The 16,826-nt window shown below is 39.9% G+C and overlaps 1 protein-coding gene across 1 annotated transcript; it reads right to left on the bottom strand.

Moving 5' to 3' along the window:
* Positions 1 to 1,869: 1,869 nt before the first annotated feature.
* LOC138051988 (uncharacterized) lies at positions 1,870 to 16,068 on the bottom strand. The gene is made up of 7 exons (XM_068898335.1): positions 15,455 to 16,068; positions 13,670 to 13,797; positions 12,245 to 12,295; positions 11,739 to 11,801; positions 10,375 to 10,794; positions 8,946 to 9,047; positions 1,870 to 4,746 (listed from the first exon to the last, which is right to left on the bottom strand). Exons 1-7 carry the CDS (start codon positions 15,939 to 15,941, stop codon positions 4,582 to 4,584), a joined length of 1,416 nt encoding a protein of 471 aa, XP_068754436.1. The 5' UTR covers positions 15,942 to 16,068; the 3' UTR covers positions 1,870 to 4,581.
* Between the last annotated feature and the right edge of the window lie 758 nt (positions 16,069 to 16,826).

Raw genomic sequence — 16,826 nt, 5'->3', positions numbered from 1 at the left:
GTCGCTGCGATTAGGTGCACGAATTCAAACCGACTGATCGCGGCGACAAATTTCTGCCGCAGCGACAATGATTTTCATGAAATTAACCGTGTCACACATGGCGATTTGTTGCGGAGACCTGTCCCCGCGACATGTCGCAGCGATTTATCGTCTAGAGTGTCCCGGCCTTAAAAGTAACTGTGTCATTCAAGCCAATGGTTGCGGCGACTTATCCCCGCGACGTGTTGCGGCGACTTATCCCCTAGTGTGTCCCGGCCTTTGAACCCTCGTGCAGGAATTAGCAAAGATTTTTTTTTTAAATGAAGAGGTTTTTCTTCGGTTTCTTATCTCGCTCCGCTCGGACGCAAATGATGCTATGAGGGACACAAACAAACTATTTTCCCGACAAGTCATGTGATTATCCTTATTATTAGTACACAACACCAAATCGTGCAAATTCATTTAATAAGAAAAAACGTTACCTCAAAAAACAAATGAAAACACAACGAAAAACAAATAAACTCAACTAACGATTAAATTTTTGCATGGCTCCTGTAGATGATTTGAGTTTTGGTTTCGCATTGTTTTCTCTCGTAAATAGCTTGGCCTTCGCTCCGAACATTTTGTTGGCAGGAAAGAATTCGCTCTCGTGCAAAATATTTTTGTTTCGGCAGAGTGGAGCACAGGTTAAATGACGGTGGAATGACCGCTCTAATTCCAGTCAATGCATTTGGAAGTTACGGACGGTGTCTACTAATTCAGAAGTATTTTTGCCCGGCTTTATGAATATGCGGGAAAAGCAGATCTCAACAAGTGTTGTTATAATCCAAAAAGAAATTCGGGGTAAACCCCACATTTTTCAAATATAATTAATCAACAACATCAGCAGAAAGCTTTAAAATACAAAGCAATGTATGGCGTTCCTTTCCAAATTAAAGCTTAATTATCTCTGAAAAATGCATGGTTACCCCCAATTTTCTTTTTGGATACCAAGAGCATTTGCTAAGTTCTGCTTTCTCCGCATAAATTTAAAGCGCGCAAAAATATCCCTGCATTAGTAAGCACTGCCGATAGGAAATCCGAGCATCTGGAGATGCGCAGAACGTATGCGCAATAACAATAGTAGGCACCGTCCTTAATGCTTGGTCTTTTTCTATTTTCAACTCAGCAAAGAACTGTCGCAGTTGGACTTTCTGTTTTGAGATTCCTTGTATTTTTTCTTTTCTCACACCATTTCTCCAGCTTTTTCACTCCCCACTCAATGTTGCTATTTTGGTGTTTTTCGCTCGATCCTTTTTGGTCAATTTCATCCAGTTGCTCGTTGTGTAAATACAAAAAAGCTAAAAATTTGGGACTTCTTCCATTGTAAAATAAAATCTCCAAACGTCAAACGTTCACTGCAGAACTTCAAAGCTCATGCACAAAACTCCGCGCCTGATAGCATTGAAATGGTATCCTTAGGAATCCTCAGGATCTCATTGGCCGATATCAGAATGAGAGTAGCATAGGCATTTCCAGCCCGGCTCCCGTTTGGACCGACAAAAAAGCGCGTATAGAGCGTTTTCACATGACGTCACGGCGGCCATGTTGGTGTACCAAACTAATCCTCTGGGAATTGAACTCCATTCTTATGCAAATACTTTCTTTTGTTTCAGCAATCCAATATGGCTGCTGGTCACGTGAGTGAATATTGATAAGTATTCCATGATTTTTCATTTGCAATTTGGAAAATAATCATAATCACGAGCCACGTCTTTGAAAAAAATCAATTAATTTGTGCTCAATTATTCCAAATTGCCCTCGAGATCACGTGTTTACCCCTCCTACGGCGCCCAATACTAAATCTTTCGAGTGGTGTGTTTTACTCCATATCAAAATTCAAAAAGGAAGTAAAAGGTACTCTTTTTTATTGAGAAATTATACTTCACACAAAGTTAATTGACATAATCTTACTTGTACAAGCTTGATTGCCATAGTAACTTGTTTGGTACTCTACAGAGTCCTTTCAGAACCGCTTAATTTCCTTGAGTGTATTAAAATTAAAAGATAAACGTCACTTATGACTGTAGATTGGTCCTGAACGTCAGGTACATGGCCGGATTCCAACTCGAATTTGACCGTCGACATAATGGTATTTCTCATGAAATCAATCATGCGTTTTTCGCCACGAAAAAACCCCTTTGAATTCTCCATCAGTAGTATTGCATCAAACAGTTGATCGTCCGGCGATCATCACAGGCACTCCCTCTCTAATGTAGTAATTGTGAATTGAATATTCTCTGTTGCGCAGAAAAACCGCACAAAGCATTTAAAATCATGAAAGGAGCTATTACAATATTTTGACGTGATTAATAGCTATTGTACGATTGTCAATCAAAGATTTCATTCACTTTTTCAAGCCTGTTTTGCTTTTTTTTTTTTTTCTTGTACAAAATATTTTAAGTTGTTAAAAATAGAAGAATATTTACTCGTTGTTATACATAACAAAAAGCCTACATTAAGAACAAAATTCGTATCCCTAATTCAACTGATCAGCCAACAATTAGCACGAAACACCACTCAGCGGGTTTAAATTAAATACAGCCTCTACTGAAACAACCTTCATATTTTTGGGTATGTGCAACCCCTAGCTTCTCGCTTGCCTCAATTTCGCGGTTATTTATAATCGGTTCTCGTGTGAACCTCGTCGTTAATTTTGTTCGTCTGAATTTATTCTTGAATCTTATTAACGTTGCACAGTTCTTGTGTTAATAGACTATCATCCCGTAGATGTTGCACCTAAAATTAGTCTCTTTTTTTACCATGGATTAGAGGACCCTTATAAAGAGTCGCTTAAAATGGGTTTATCTTAGCACTACATTTTACAAACAACAGTTCGTAGTTACTAAAACAAGGAATGACCTCAAATGATCTACAATGACCTACAATGACCTACGGTAACATACTACAATGAGGTACATTATGAGCTAAAATTAGCTGACCTAGAATGAGCTACAATGGCCCACTTAAATGACTTACACACGAAAGAGAAAGACAAAAGAGGATCAGGGTGAAGAGTTTGGTGAGCGGAAAACATCCGTTGTGCATTGTCACGCAACGGGTTTAGTCCATTGCACGACAGCCCAAATGACGACAGCAGTTACGCACGTGGCCTTGAAGGCAGAAACGAACTGCGAAAAGACCCTTGCGTGGTTTTCCTTTTATTTGTTTTAAAGCTAAAATGCAAATGCACAAATATCAACAGTTCGCTTGGCAACGATAAAATCTTAATTAGAGCAGGAAAATACGAAGAGAAGATTATAAATAAGTTATTCTTCCCAGAATGTTTTCTTTGGTTCAGAGTGCACAATGAAAATTTTCAACTTTCACAGCAACGAGGTTTTGATTGGTTCAAAGCAGAGGGAGTGTTTTTAACCTTTGTACTGCAAACATGCTGCAGTGCCCTCCCAGCTGCAAATTATCTTTTGTTTTAGCTCATTACAGGTCATTAGCTAATTTTATCTCATGATGTACCTCATTGTAGGTCATTGTAGATCACTGTAGGTCACTGTAGGAAAGGAACTTTATTTAAGTGTGCAGTCGTTCTAGCTAATTGGGGACACTGGAGAAAGCCTCTCGGTTAGGGCCTGCCTGTCCTAGGATTTTAGAACATCTAAAACATGGTATAATTGCTCATTTTTAACGGATTTTTTTCCCTAAAAAGGTCACGTATAATTTTCGGGAGCCTTTTTTCTGGCTTAAATTTTCGAAAAGGTAAGTTTTGATCCCTTTAATTTTCGGATCACTAAACTTTCAGCTAGGGAATCCGAACAGATGAAAAATTTTTAGGGGATAAAATAGGCCCAATCTACCGTTTAAATACTAAAATACGTTTAACAATGTTATGCTTAAGTGGGTTTGAACTATATTCTCGTTGGGTGCCACTGCCTACACCCCACTCATCCCCAGTGGATCACTGTAGGTCGTTGTAGGTCATTCCTTGTTTTAGTATCTACGAACAACAGTTACGTAGAGACAAAAACGGTAATCCGAGTTAAAACAGTCCAGACTCGGGTAAAATATAAGTGTTCATTTTGGCAAGAAAATAGCTTTTCAATCAATTTTTTTTGCCTTATTCATTCAAGCGCCACGACTTTGCGGTCTAACCACATTATTATCATCGGTCTACACCTGAGTCGATGTGAAAGGGCTTTGAATCCCTAATAGAATAGCGACGATTAAATATTAGATGCTTTCTAAATAATTAAAACTATCCGAAAGAACTCGATGGCTCACTGAATCGTGCTCTACAGGAGAGTGTGGATTTCTTGTAATTGACGTGAATGCTTTCTTTCCATCTAAAGGCGGTGTTACCGGGCCAACTTGCCACAACGACGTTTCGCGCACCATTGTTGATTTCAAGTTGTCGTGCAACTTTTGATTTGGCGACATGTTGCAAGTTTTTGAATCGTTTTCGCAACATATTACCGAGTCTAAAGGTTGCACGAAAAATTGTTCTCGGGACCATGTTACACTGTGTTCGATTTTTCGCAAACAAAACAAAAACATTGTCGCAAGTTGTCCTGTGTAATACTGCCTGAAAGCAGACAAGATCTTTTCAACTCAAAGTAGACATTCCCACACATGTAGGAAACAGGTTATCTTGTTTTCGCCGAAAATTGGCGATTTCCCATTACATTCACATTGATAACCCGAGTTACTCGTTAAAGAGAGTTTGAAATGTTGGGCGTAATCTGTCGAACATGTGATTCCCATTGCTTTCGTATTCTGTTGAAAAATAAGAAAAAACCAAGTTAGGCAAGGCATATTTAATTGGTATCCGAAATGATTCAGACCAAAGTGTTGTAAAATATTTAAGTGTCGAAGGCCAGAATCAAATAGAACAATAATTTTCAACTGAAAATTTCAACAGGGTTAATCGTGATAGAGAGCAGACCTCCATATTCTTGTTTTATTGTTTTTTTTTCGAGTTAGCATCACACACACACATCTTCGTCACCTTATTTTTCAGACAAGAACTTGTCGATTATTCTTTTAGATGCAGTCTCTTTACGAATTTGTTTTTTTCACAAAAGAAAGTACGTTACAGCACAGGCGGCCCAGACGTTGTTTGTGATTTATATACGTGACAGTATTGCGTTACGTTTTGAGCCATTTAAGAGAATGTATGAAACGATTCGAAAATCGCTCTAAATTCAACTTGTAGTAAAGGATTTAAATAAAAGAAACTTACTTTAGTCTGCTCTTGTGTTATTTTGAAGTCTTTGTGGCAGCTGAGGCGTTCTAAAGCCATTTTGACGATTTAAACTTTTCCAGGTTTGCTCTCCATTAAAGTGAAACGAAAGGCTGGAGACTTGGTCGGCCGACGGTTCGAACTCGAAGCTCCATAAATTCCACTAAAATGCTCGGAGCTCGCCAAAATTCCCTCACGGCAGCCATCGATAATTCTTCTTTCTAGTTGCTTCGCCTCGGATCCCAAAGTTTATCTTATCCGCCCGAAAAACGCTCCTTTTCGAACGCTGGCTGCCCATTTCTGCTTCATTTTGCCGTTACGAGTGATCTTGGCCACAGATTTCAAAATCGTTGGCTTAGCGACCACCTCCAACACGACAAAGTCGCTCTCAACCGTAGGGAGGCACAGGTCAATTTGCTCTATGCAATTTGCAAATCCGTGGCCAAGATCACTCGTAACGGATCAAAATGAAGCAGAAATGGGCAGCCAGCGTTCGAAAAGGAGCGTTTTTCGGGCGGATAAGATAAACTTTGGGATCCGAGGCAAAGTAACTAGAAAAAAGAATTATCGATGGCTGCCGTGAGGAAATTTTGGCGAGCTCCGAGCATTTTAGTGGAATTTATGGAGCTTCGAGTTCGAACCGTCGGCCGACCAAGTCTCCAGCCTTTCGTTTCACTTTAATGGAGAGCAAACCTGGAAAAGTTTAAATCGTCAAAATGGCTTTAGAACGCCTCAGCTGCCACAAAGACTTCAAAATAACACAAGAGCAGACTAAAGTAAGTTTCTTTTATTTAAATCCTTTACTACAAGTTGAATTTAGAGGGATTTTCGAATCGTTTCATACATTCTCTTAAATGGCTCAAAACGTAACGCAATACTGTCACGTATATAAATCACAAACAACGTCTGGGCCGCCTGTGGTTATAGCTGTGTGATGATCATGTTAATGCTTAGCCTGCGAATGCAGACACATTTAAGGCGGTCGTTTCTCTCCCCCAAAAAATAGCGTCTGCCAAATCGAGCTGCAAAACGATTTTCGTGACGTAACCAATTTTCTTTTTCGGCTAATCACGTTGCATGAGAGAAGAGAGAGTCGAGTGATCTCCGCGCAATTCGTGTAATCATTGTCACTCGCGAACCTTTGAAAAGAACAACTTTGAGTGAAACGTCAAAGAATTGAGATTCCCGGCCGTGGCGAATGTTGCATTATTTACCGGACAAAATGTTTGGTTGCAAAGGAGAAGATAAATGTATTGGTGATAGTGCTTTGGACATCTCCTCTTTGATACTTCGAGCCGATTTCTGTGGGCTATCTGCCGCACGAAATGCTATTGTTGACTGATACGATACAAGATTGCCGCCGTAGGTTAAGTGGACGAGCTTGAGGACTACATTAAAAGGCAGTTTAACGGTGACATTACTCTTCAGCGCACTGGAGGCGGAGAACTGTCTGAGTTTTGGTGACGCTTGCACGGATGTTTCGAAGTAGAAAAAGTATTCTGAAATTAATGAAGGGGTAGTTTCTAAAGAAACTGTGGTGCTGCGTCGGTGGGGAAGTAGTATACAAAAATTTGGTTTTATCAACGGAGTTGATAATGTAAATTGGCCACCGTACAGAGATTCTAAAAGCTGACGTTTCGAGCGTTAGCCCTTCGTCAGAGCGAATCGAGGGATTATGGGTTACGTGTAGTTTTTATAGTAGAGTAGGAGCTACGCTATTGGTGGTAACATGGCAACGTGAAAAATAGGAATATATTAGTTAAATGAAAAGCGTTCGTTAATACCGTGAGGATTAAGGGTGCCGATTTGAAAGATGAATTTTTGTTCCAGATTCTTGCGGCTTTCCGTCGTACCTAGATGTAGGGAAAGGCCGCAGATAGCCATGTGTTTTTTGGAGTGGTTAGGCAGATTAAAATGGCGAGCGACTGGCTTGGATGCATCCTTGTCATTCTTCTCAACATCGCGAAGGTGTTCGCGGAATCGGTCACCTAGTCGTCTACCTGTCTCACCAATGTATAATTTATTGCATAACGTGCAGGTTATGCAATAAATGACATTTGCGGAGGTACATGTGAAACGATCGGTGATCTTAACAGATCGCTTAGGTCCCGATATCTTGCTAGTGTTAACAATGAAAAGACAAGTTTTGCATCGTGAGCGCGCGCATTTGAAAGTGCCGGGTTGCTCATTGGTGAGACAGGTAGACGACTAGGTGACCGATTCCGCGAACACCTTCGCGATGTTGAGAAGAATGACAAGGATGCATCCAAGCCAGTCGCTCGCCATTTTAATCTGCCTAACCACTCCAAAAAACACATGGCTATCTGCGGCCTTTCCCTACATCTAGGTACGACGGAAAGCCGCAAGAATCTGGAACAAAAATTCATCTTTCAAATCGGCACCCTTAATCCTCACGGTATTAACGAACGCTTTTCATTTAACTAATATATTCCTATTTTTCACGTTGCCATGTTACCACCAATAGCGTAGCTCCTACTCTACTATAAAAACTACACGTAACCCATAATCCCTCGATTCGCTCTGACGAAGGGCTAACGCTCGAAACGTCAGCTTTTAGAATCTCTGTACGGTGGCCAATTTACATTATCAACTCCGTTGATAAAACCAAATTTTTGTATTCTGAAATTAAGCAACCAGTAAAATCGCCCTGAGCGCCGTTATAAGCCCTAGAATATGCATAACTCGGATTGCGTTGGAGACGACAGGTCACAGGTCAATGTTTTTCTGATACAGAAACAACCCTAACCCTAACCCTAACCGTAATGCTAACATTAGGTCTAAAACGTTTCGTTTAGGCTTAATTAGGCCTAGGGTTAGCTTTAATCGATGTTTAGGATACTTTCTGTATTGGTAAAACAATGACCTGTAACCTGTGTTTTGTACCTGCCGCGATGGAGATTCTTAGCCGTTCACCGATCCTAGCTCTTGTTTTTGCACCACCCAGACCCCAAAAAGTCGATAAAAAAGCCTTTGGAAGTTTCAGTGAGAGCTTAATGTATAAATATTTACATCAACACCGCTTCCTAAAGCGGAAACTCAAGGCGCTAAATTTGAAGGCATTGTCTCTTTCAGAGTCAGAGAAAAGGAGACCAAAGGACATCTTAATGTAGAATATTCTAGTAAAACAATCCAAACTGAAGAATTGGTAATGGGTTCTTCTCGGCCGCAACAAACTTGATCTTATCCTCCTTAACTTTTGGATACCGAAAATGGATACTTTTTGGATACTTTTTCCTTAACTTTTGGATACCGAAAATCTCAAAATCTTGTTTAATATCCTCCATAATACCCGCCATTTGTCTGACTTGTTTTTACGTGGACAAGGCGCTAGTACTTTGCGTGTTCCTTGCGTGTTGGTTCTGGAGATTTAGGAGCCTAATGCTGATTGGCTAACAATTTTACGTCACAGAAATCGTTTTGCAGTTCCATTTCGCGTACACTATTTTTCGGGGAAGAGAAACGACCGCCGGAAATACGTCTGCGTTCGCAGGCTGGTTAATGCTAAGCATACACCTTATTCCAAAATGGCCGCTGATTTATGCGCATACAAATTGGTCCTTGTTGCCTCTTTCAAGATAAAATATTCTTTTGAATTCTAAGATTAAGAACAAGGAATCAAGGGCTAATTTTAATTAAAACAAAAGGATATTTAAATGGCGGCCATTTCGGAAAAAGGTGTATTAGCTCAGCCATGAAAAGCATCCACATTTACCGATGGTTCCTTGTAAAGCGCGTATGCAGTGCTTCCTACTGTCACTGGTGTTCCATTGATTTGGTGGTGACTACATTTATCGAAGCCTGTTGATTGCCTAGGCTAGGAATACAAACGCAAGAAATTGTCATACCTCACGTGTTAAGTTGACAAATAGTTTCAAACATCAGGACTCATGTTATCGCGAGTCATCATTGGCATGGTTAGACAATATACACTTAATGCAAGGTCCCGAGGGAAACAGCTAGTTTTGTTTCCATAGAGTCCTCAGGGTTCCGAGGAAAGCAGAACTAACTAGTTTTCCGAGGAACCAGTCATTAAGTGCTTTGTTGTATATTTAGACTTTCCCTTCAACAATCGCAGCAAAACATCCGGAGAGGGCAACAACTGCGGAATTGTATCCCGGTCGGGATATATTTGAATTTGATCAGGGGCACGTGACCAAGAATCAACCAATCACAGTGCTCGTTTTGTTGAGTGAAAGTCTATTAATATAACAACAAAATTTGAGGAGAAATAATCCTCGCACTCACCTGGACAATTTAAGGACGGTGCCTACTACTAGAAATACTCGGATTTCGTTTTAGGTGGTGCTTATAAATACAGGTTAATCAGTCAGGTTAATTATCTTCGCAAAATGTGTGGTTACCCCCAATTTTCTTTTTGGATTTCAATGACACTTGTCAAGATTTGCTTTTCCGCATGTTCAGCAAACCGCGCAAAAAATACCTTTGAATTAGTAGGCGCCGTCCTTAAGCAATTGTTTCTAATAGACACATGAAAAATTCAGGTGGTTTTAACGGAATTCGAACCCACGAATTGCACTGCAGATGTTATGTAATAACGTTTAATAAGAATTGGCCATGTTCGTTGATAAATAAGCAGAATTTTTCATCTTTTCAATTGTTGGTGATGATGTTTGTGGTTGTGTTGCTTAGCTAAGATAGTATTGTAAGTGTTTGGTTGTATTTCATAGCACGATAAAAAGGCACCGGTTTCTTAAGTGAGTGGACACGTAATAATGATTCCCCATATAATGCTTGTTCGTACTTCAACACACACGAAATCTTTTGCTGAGCACTCATTGAAAGTGCAGGCATAGTACTCTTCGAGCAAAATAGGTGCTTCCAGTCTTAGTTAACTTGGGTAATACTTACATACTTTAATTGACTTCTCCCCATAGGGACTATTCAGGGCCAATGAAACACCATTAACGTAACGACAGAACGTAACGACAACAACTGTTAAGACTCCCAACTGACCGGAGGCAAACCAGTTGGCTATTTACAAGTGTAGCTGAGCAGTTGAGCCAGGGACTACCAGCAACAAATTCAAGCAGTGATCAGAACGTGCCTTGAACCTAGGATCCCCGGATCTCACTGGGCCTCACTGCTTCCTGTAATTATTTGATAGCTTTTAATTTTCTCACCTTATAAAACGTTGAGTTTACGTTCGCCAGAGAACCTCTTAAATTGTTGTATAGAGACTGAAGGTAAGTATAGGAAGCATTCTGTGCATCATTCACCATTTCCAGTGTTTTCATGGAAGAGTTCATCCTGACGTAACGTCGCTCCAGGCTACCAGCTCTACTGCTCATATTTATACTGGATTTTTTAAGCTCTTGAACACGTGACTCGAGCTGTGTAACATTTTCCGCAAATCTCTTTCTCATCCGCTCGGCCAGTGTTTGGTTCACTCTCAATTCATTTACTCTCGCCGTCAAATAGCCATCTCTATCTCTCAGTGCCCTCACTGATTTGTTTATGACCTTGAATTCACTCTGAAGTTTCGATTCAAACGCTTTATGTGTACGAGTCATGTTTATCCAAACACCATCCGCAACAACTACCTAAAAGAATAAACTAAAACAATTATTTTCTACAACCGGACAAAACATTGACCAGCGATTACAAAAACTGAATTGGACATTTAAGGTGTAATCGTCGGTTTTCTTCTCTAAGCATCCCAAATAGCGGTATCATTCTCCGGTAATCAAAAACGAAATCTAATCTCTCTGTTAATTATTTAGACATACCAGAAAAGTAAACTCCAAACTTGTCAAAGTTATATATTAGTATTCACGTATATGTATTTCACCATTAGCGGATGGGTAGTTCTTAGCCGAGTCAGGAATTTCAGAGAAATTGACCCTATAGTTTGCCTTTTCTCTCCACGAACTTTATGCAATCAAGTCCTCGCAAAGAAAAGGCTTCGCAGAATTGTAACAGCTAAGAGTTCTCAGGGACATGGCGGCTTGGACAAGGGGTCATCGGTGTTTTTACTTGAACAAAAACGGACCAAGTTCGCTACCCATGTTTGCCATTATGGAGCTGGTTTGGAGCAGAGTACATGTACTTGCCTTTAAAAGTGAGTCCTGGATTTTGATTCATAAACTTCCATAAGTTCCTTTTTCTATGTTTTTTTTGGATACTTTGGGCTTTCACCTCTTTTCAAAACCAACATTGATCTCATTGAACTTAAGCCGCGGCTACACGAGCGATTTTTGTCTCGCGCCGGTGATGCGATTTTTTCAGATTTTGTCGCGCATTTTATGGCGACGCGACAAAGTTTAAAAAAATCTCATCACCAGCGCGAGCAAAAAATCGCTCGTGTAGCCGCGGCTTTAGTCTTACTCCAAAAAAAAACAAATTCCCTAAGTCAGTAGCGTACTGGTGCTCCACTAAATGACCCTGTAAGTTCATTAAATTGATTATTATTATTATTATTATTATTATTATTATTATGATCATCATCATCATCATCACCACCATGATAATTTCGCACGGCACTTACTTTGTTGGCAGTTTCATTAATTATCCTTCCCTGAGCAAAAACGTGTGCCTGTAGAATTTCAACCTGTGCAATAAAAAACATGGCGATTGACAATCGCATCGCAAAATGAAGTTTTACGCTCGCCCAATACCCTTTAAAACACCGGAAAATGTTTTTTACGAAAGTAGTTTGGAAAAAAAAGTTAAAAACGAAAAAATTATGTTCTTATTGAAATAGTGGTTCCAAACAAACCAGCGAAGCAAATAGAGTGAGTTCTTTCGTGTTGTTTGTCTCCTTTAGTCTTTATCCTCCTAAGAGGGACACAGAGCGGTAAGGTTGTTTCAACAAAACAAATTTAACTGACTCAAAGGATGGTTGGGTATTTGGCATACTTTAAAGTAACTTGACAGCCTTATCTCGCCCCACCCTTTCGCTTTTCTTGCGACAATTGAAGTAATGTGCCTTAACAGGTTCCTCATCCGGAAATGAAGTTAAATGTCTAACACAGAAAAAATATTATTACCAACCTGTTTTTCATGCTTTCTAACCAAAATATATACTGCACGTTCTCTAGCCTTCTGCAAAAAAAATATCATGATTTTTATGATTTTAGTTTATTTCTTTCCTGTAAACTAAGATATCGAGCAAGTTCTTCAAAGGGAGAGACAACTTAGAGTAAGGACATTTTCAATCTTTTACGACAAGGAGAAACCCGCCGTCTGCCTTTTTCCGTTTTACCTAAGTGCCATGCTAAATCTCTCTTTTTCCTGATTTAACAAAGCTGCCTTAAGTTACGTCCACGCAGCCGAAATTCCACTGAGTAAGCGGAAATTCCACTGCGTTAACAGGGGATTCATAGGATACTATTGTCCTTATACTTTAGAGGTCTCCGGGCTTAACGTGCCTCGCGTGGCATTAATAAAGACCATTGAAATTAACGTGGTTCTAAAGGGTTATGCAGGATAACCTCTCTCGATATTTCAAAAGTTTGGTTAGCCTAATAAGTAAAACGAGTGAAAGCTGCCTGGATGACCCGTATGTCCCTTGATTTCTCCAAAAGACGATTTGGCGCTGGCAATTTGCATTTCCCTGTAATCCCTCCGCCTCAGTCAGGTTAATCAATATTCCGCCAAAATCACATGAGAATCCGAACATTGTTTTACCGCCAAATTTGGTAACATCGCAAACTCTATGACGTCGGAGGGCAGCACTGATGCAACAGGCCACTACCGTTGCACGTGAACACAAGATGATCAAAGGTGGTGTGATTTGTCACACTGGCAGGAGCTATCCAGGGAGGGGGTGACCCTGCGGACATTCAGGGCCAGGGCGTGGGGTTTGTCAGCTAAATTCTCCTTTGCCGTGCCATGAATTCATAGTAAGCCGAAATTTACAACGTGCAGTGGGCAGGTGCACTTTATTTACTTATATTCTCTCAACCTCAATTAATATAGCAGATAGAGAATTTATCACGATTTAGAATCTTGTCGTTTGGGACTTGAGGGTTCAGCTGCAGCGGGAAAAAAGTGGATACTGATAAATCCCGGGGATGGAAGGGGGTTCTGTGGAAGTTTTTGGTGAAAAAGTATTGTTCTTGGCTGGGGGGATTTGTAAATGTCGTCGTGCATATACCTGGGAGTTCCATTTGAGCACAACGGGAACCAACCTGTTCCTGTTAATAAATGGCAAACAACCAGTTTCCGTTAACTTACTTAACTCATATCTTAAAGGGTAATATAGATTCTCGTACAGCAAAAAAAGCCCTAGAGACCGTTCTTTAGTTGTTCATTGTCATTCCATATCACTCCACCTGCAACCACCCACAAAAGGTACACTGGAGAGTTTGACCACACACGATCTTTACAAATATTTTTGTCCTGTTTAGAAACAGGACACCCAGGCGGGATGGATAAAAGCAAAATATTTACTTTTAACAGTAAGTAAGTTCCTACCATTTTTTCTGTCATCGCGGTCAAATTGTTTTCCAAGTTTTGAATCATAACCATTAGACTTTGGACCGAGACGCTTGCTTCTGTGCTGGGGTCATGAATATCCTCGTTTCCTGTGGTCACTTTGTTTCCTGTTAAGAGACCGGAAATACATTGAGTAATCATAGAGGATACCGAACTCAAGACAAGTAGCTAGTATTCATACCATGGCGAGATAAGCCTCTGATTCTCTCAAGATTCTGTTAAGTAGTCTTTAAGGATGCCATCATTGGAAGAGTTTAGCTACCTACATAACAGGGGCAAAATCCCAGTAATCACAGCCTACGGTGATGGCCACAACCAAAAATCTTTTATCCGTGTTGGCTGTAATTGTAACCAAAATTCGTGTTTTGCTCACCACACAAATTCCGAGGGTTTAAAAAGAAGTAAAACACGCCAGCAAAGGATAGTAATTGACGTTACGTGAACCACAACAAAATACGAAACAGTAGATTCTTGGCTAAAAAACGCAATAGGACACTTATTGTGTTTAAAATATCCTGCACGAAGTACCAGAGTGATATTCCCGCCAAAAGTCAATGCCCTTATTGACCTCGTTTTCGAGAATGGCCACCAAGAAGAGCGAGTACATCCGACTGCCATCAAAACAACGTGACAATATGTAAACAGGAAATCATAATGGAACTCTCTGACATCAAACAGAACTTATAATTAACCAGAAAATTTCAAACAAAAGTACTTCGGGGTAGTGAAAACGGGCGGAAATTGCACTAAAATGAACGAAGATGACCTCAAGGGTTGTCTTTTTTGTTTGTCTTCGGCGTTTTTGAAAGTTTAGATTTCCTGATTGATTTTCTTGCGGGTTTGTGGAATGTTATACATGTGACCCTAGAAATGATGACTATTTTCAGTGAAGCTTCTATCACGGAAACGTAAAATCCAATTTTCACAAATTACTTCATACTAAGCTCATAGTTATTTTTCACAGAGAGTTTCAGACTCGTTTGTGACGAACGAAAATCATAAGGATTAGCTCCGTTAGACAACAGAGAGCTACTTGTATTTTAGTAATGCACGACAACCAACGCCTTTGGCGCGCAAAAAAGACGGGTTTGTTTGCTTCTGATAAAACAATACATGCATTTCAGAGGGAGGTGTATCAGGCCACATCAATAATTTGGGATTCCTTCGTAGCTACAAAGAAGAAACATACTTTAAAAGCTAAATCAACATCCTTGATCATACGATACTTCTACATTTTAAGTAAGATGTCACTGGAGAGGAAGCCTTTTATCAGTACGTAGCGTATGTATAAATCAGGACTAAAAATAATCAGTGAAAACGCAAGGGTGAAAATGTCGCTTTCCTGTTAATGAAATATTTCCGGTTTGCTATAAAAGACTGACATTTGTACATTTCTTTTCAATGAAATGAATCACCAAGGGATAGAATCAATAAATGAATGAATGCGTAAATCGTAAATCAAGTTATCTCGCTGAAATCGTTCTGTCGATCATTGCTGCTGTTTTTTGGTTGTCAGTTAGACGGACCATTCACTTCTTGGGTTCAATAAGAAAAGTTGATAATCTCCAGACATAACTAGTACGTGAAAGCACGCAGAAGATGATACTTTAAGCAAAATCGCTCTTACAAGCTCTGCTAAAACAGCACGTAATAGGTGATGTAACGTTCTATTTTGTGGAAGTTTCGAGTTTAATTATACCGTACTTAAACAGAAAATCACGTTTCACTAAAAAAGTCCCAAAAAGACAAACCCCCAACAAATACCTTCTATGCAGGAACACTTGGGGCCTATTTTTCCCGAAATGATCAAGATGACCAAAACCAATGCTGCCACGGAAAATGCAAGGATAAGAAACAGGATAAGCTTGCTGAGGCATGAGTCTCTTGTTACTGGAGGCATAGACTCTGCCGTCGATATACTTGAGGTTGATGAGTCGTCCGAACATTCCGTGATTTGCCTCTTGCGGTATGGAACTGAATGGGTCGATTCATAAAGATCATTTGCCTTCTTTCTTGGTCCACTCATAGCTTTAGCTTCTGTTCTTACACTTTTTAAGTCTTCGTAATCATGTTCTAGTTTAAGACTCCCGAAATCACTTTCTGCATAATCGTAAGCGGAGTTTAAGTGCACTTCTCCGTTAGTGAGTGGAAAACATGAGTTTGAGTTGTAACTTCTCAGGCTTCCAGAAGACTTGGTTAGAGGAGACGGCGGCGTTATATAGTTCATACTTTGCCTACTGGTTGTAGACATCGTTGACAGTTTGTCTTTTTATCCAAAGTTAGAAACTTAAACTCCGGTGGTCTTGATTTTTCCCTTCACTTTTCCTGAATTGAGGTCGATCACTATGTGCGTGTTGTGTTTGCTTCAACTAATGCTCTTCTCCTCCCTCTGTCAATATACAGAAGAGATGAATCACGTGCACAGAGCGGCCCAATTGCGTCCAGGATTAAATTTCGCGAAGCGCTAAACGAAACGTATGAATGAAAATTTTGGCGGGGAGACAGGGGCACCCAACGTCAATTTTCGGAAAATATCTGTTCGGAAGACGATTTGAGATCTAGAATTTTCGGAACATTTGTTCTAAAATGTCTTGCTTGCCTGCCTGTTCTACGATTTTCGAACATCTGAAAAATGGAATAATTTTTAACGGATTTTTACCCTAAAAAGGTCACCTAGAATTTCGTCGGGAGCCTTTTTTCTGGCTGAAAGTTTCGAAAAGTAAGTTTTGATCCCTATAATTTTCGTATCACTACACTTTCAGCTAGGAAATCCGAACAGATAAAAATTTTTAGGGGATAAAAATAAGCCTAAATCTACCGTTTAAATACCAAAATACGTTTAACAATGCTATGTTTAAGTGGTTTTGAACAATATTCTCGTTGGGTGCCCCTGGGGAGAAAAAACCATACTGAAAAAAATGGCATGAAAATCGACTGAGGAAGACCAGGCTTCACTCTTTTTCCCCGACTTTGGCTTTCAGATTTATTAGTTTGAAGAGAAGAGAATTTTAACGTAATTACACCGTTATTGAATTTATATATCTGTGGGTCGTTGGCGTTCAAAGCGCCACAGCCTTTCAGTTAGCAGTCTTCCACACTTTTTGTTCTCTTCTTCCCTTCACTTCTGCTAAATTAC

The sequence above is a fragment of the Montipora capricornis genome, chromosome 6 (assembly GCF_036669925.1).
Source record: "Montipora capricornis isolate CH-2021 chromosome 6, ASM3666992v2, whole genome shotgun sequence".
In the NCBI taxonomy this organism is placed as follows: Eukaryota; Metazoa; Cnidaria; class Anthozoa; order Scleractinia; family Acroporidae; genus Montipora; species Montipora capricornis.
Note: the sequence above shows the minus strand (reverse complement) of the source record. Positions and strands in the feature narration are given on the sequence as shown.

Bases quoted from the DNA above. Each gene is read 5' to 3' on its own strand.
- LOC138051988 (XM_068898335.1), bottom strand. From the start codon at position 15,941: ATGTCTACAACCAGTAGGCAAAGTATGAACTATATAACGCCGCCGTCT. The intron at 12,296-13,669 runs GTAGGAACTTAC...TTTTTTTTGCAG, and splicing joins CCGCGATGACAGAAAAAATG to AAGGCTAGAGAACGTGCAGT. The intron at 4,747-8,945 runs GTAAATGTGGAT...ATTTTTCAACAG, and splicing joins CGCTTTACAAGGAACCATCG to AATACGAAAGCAATGGGAAT.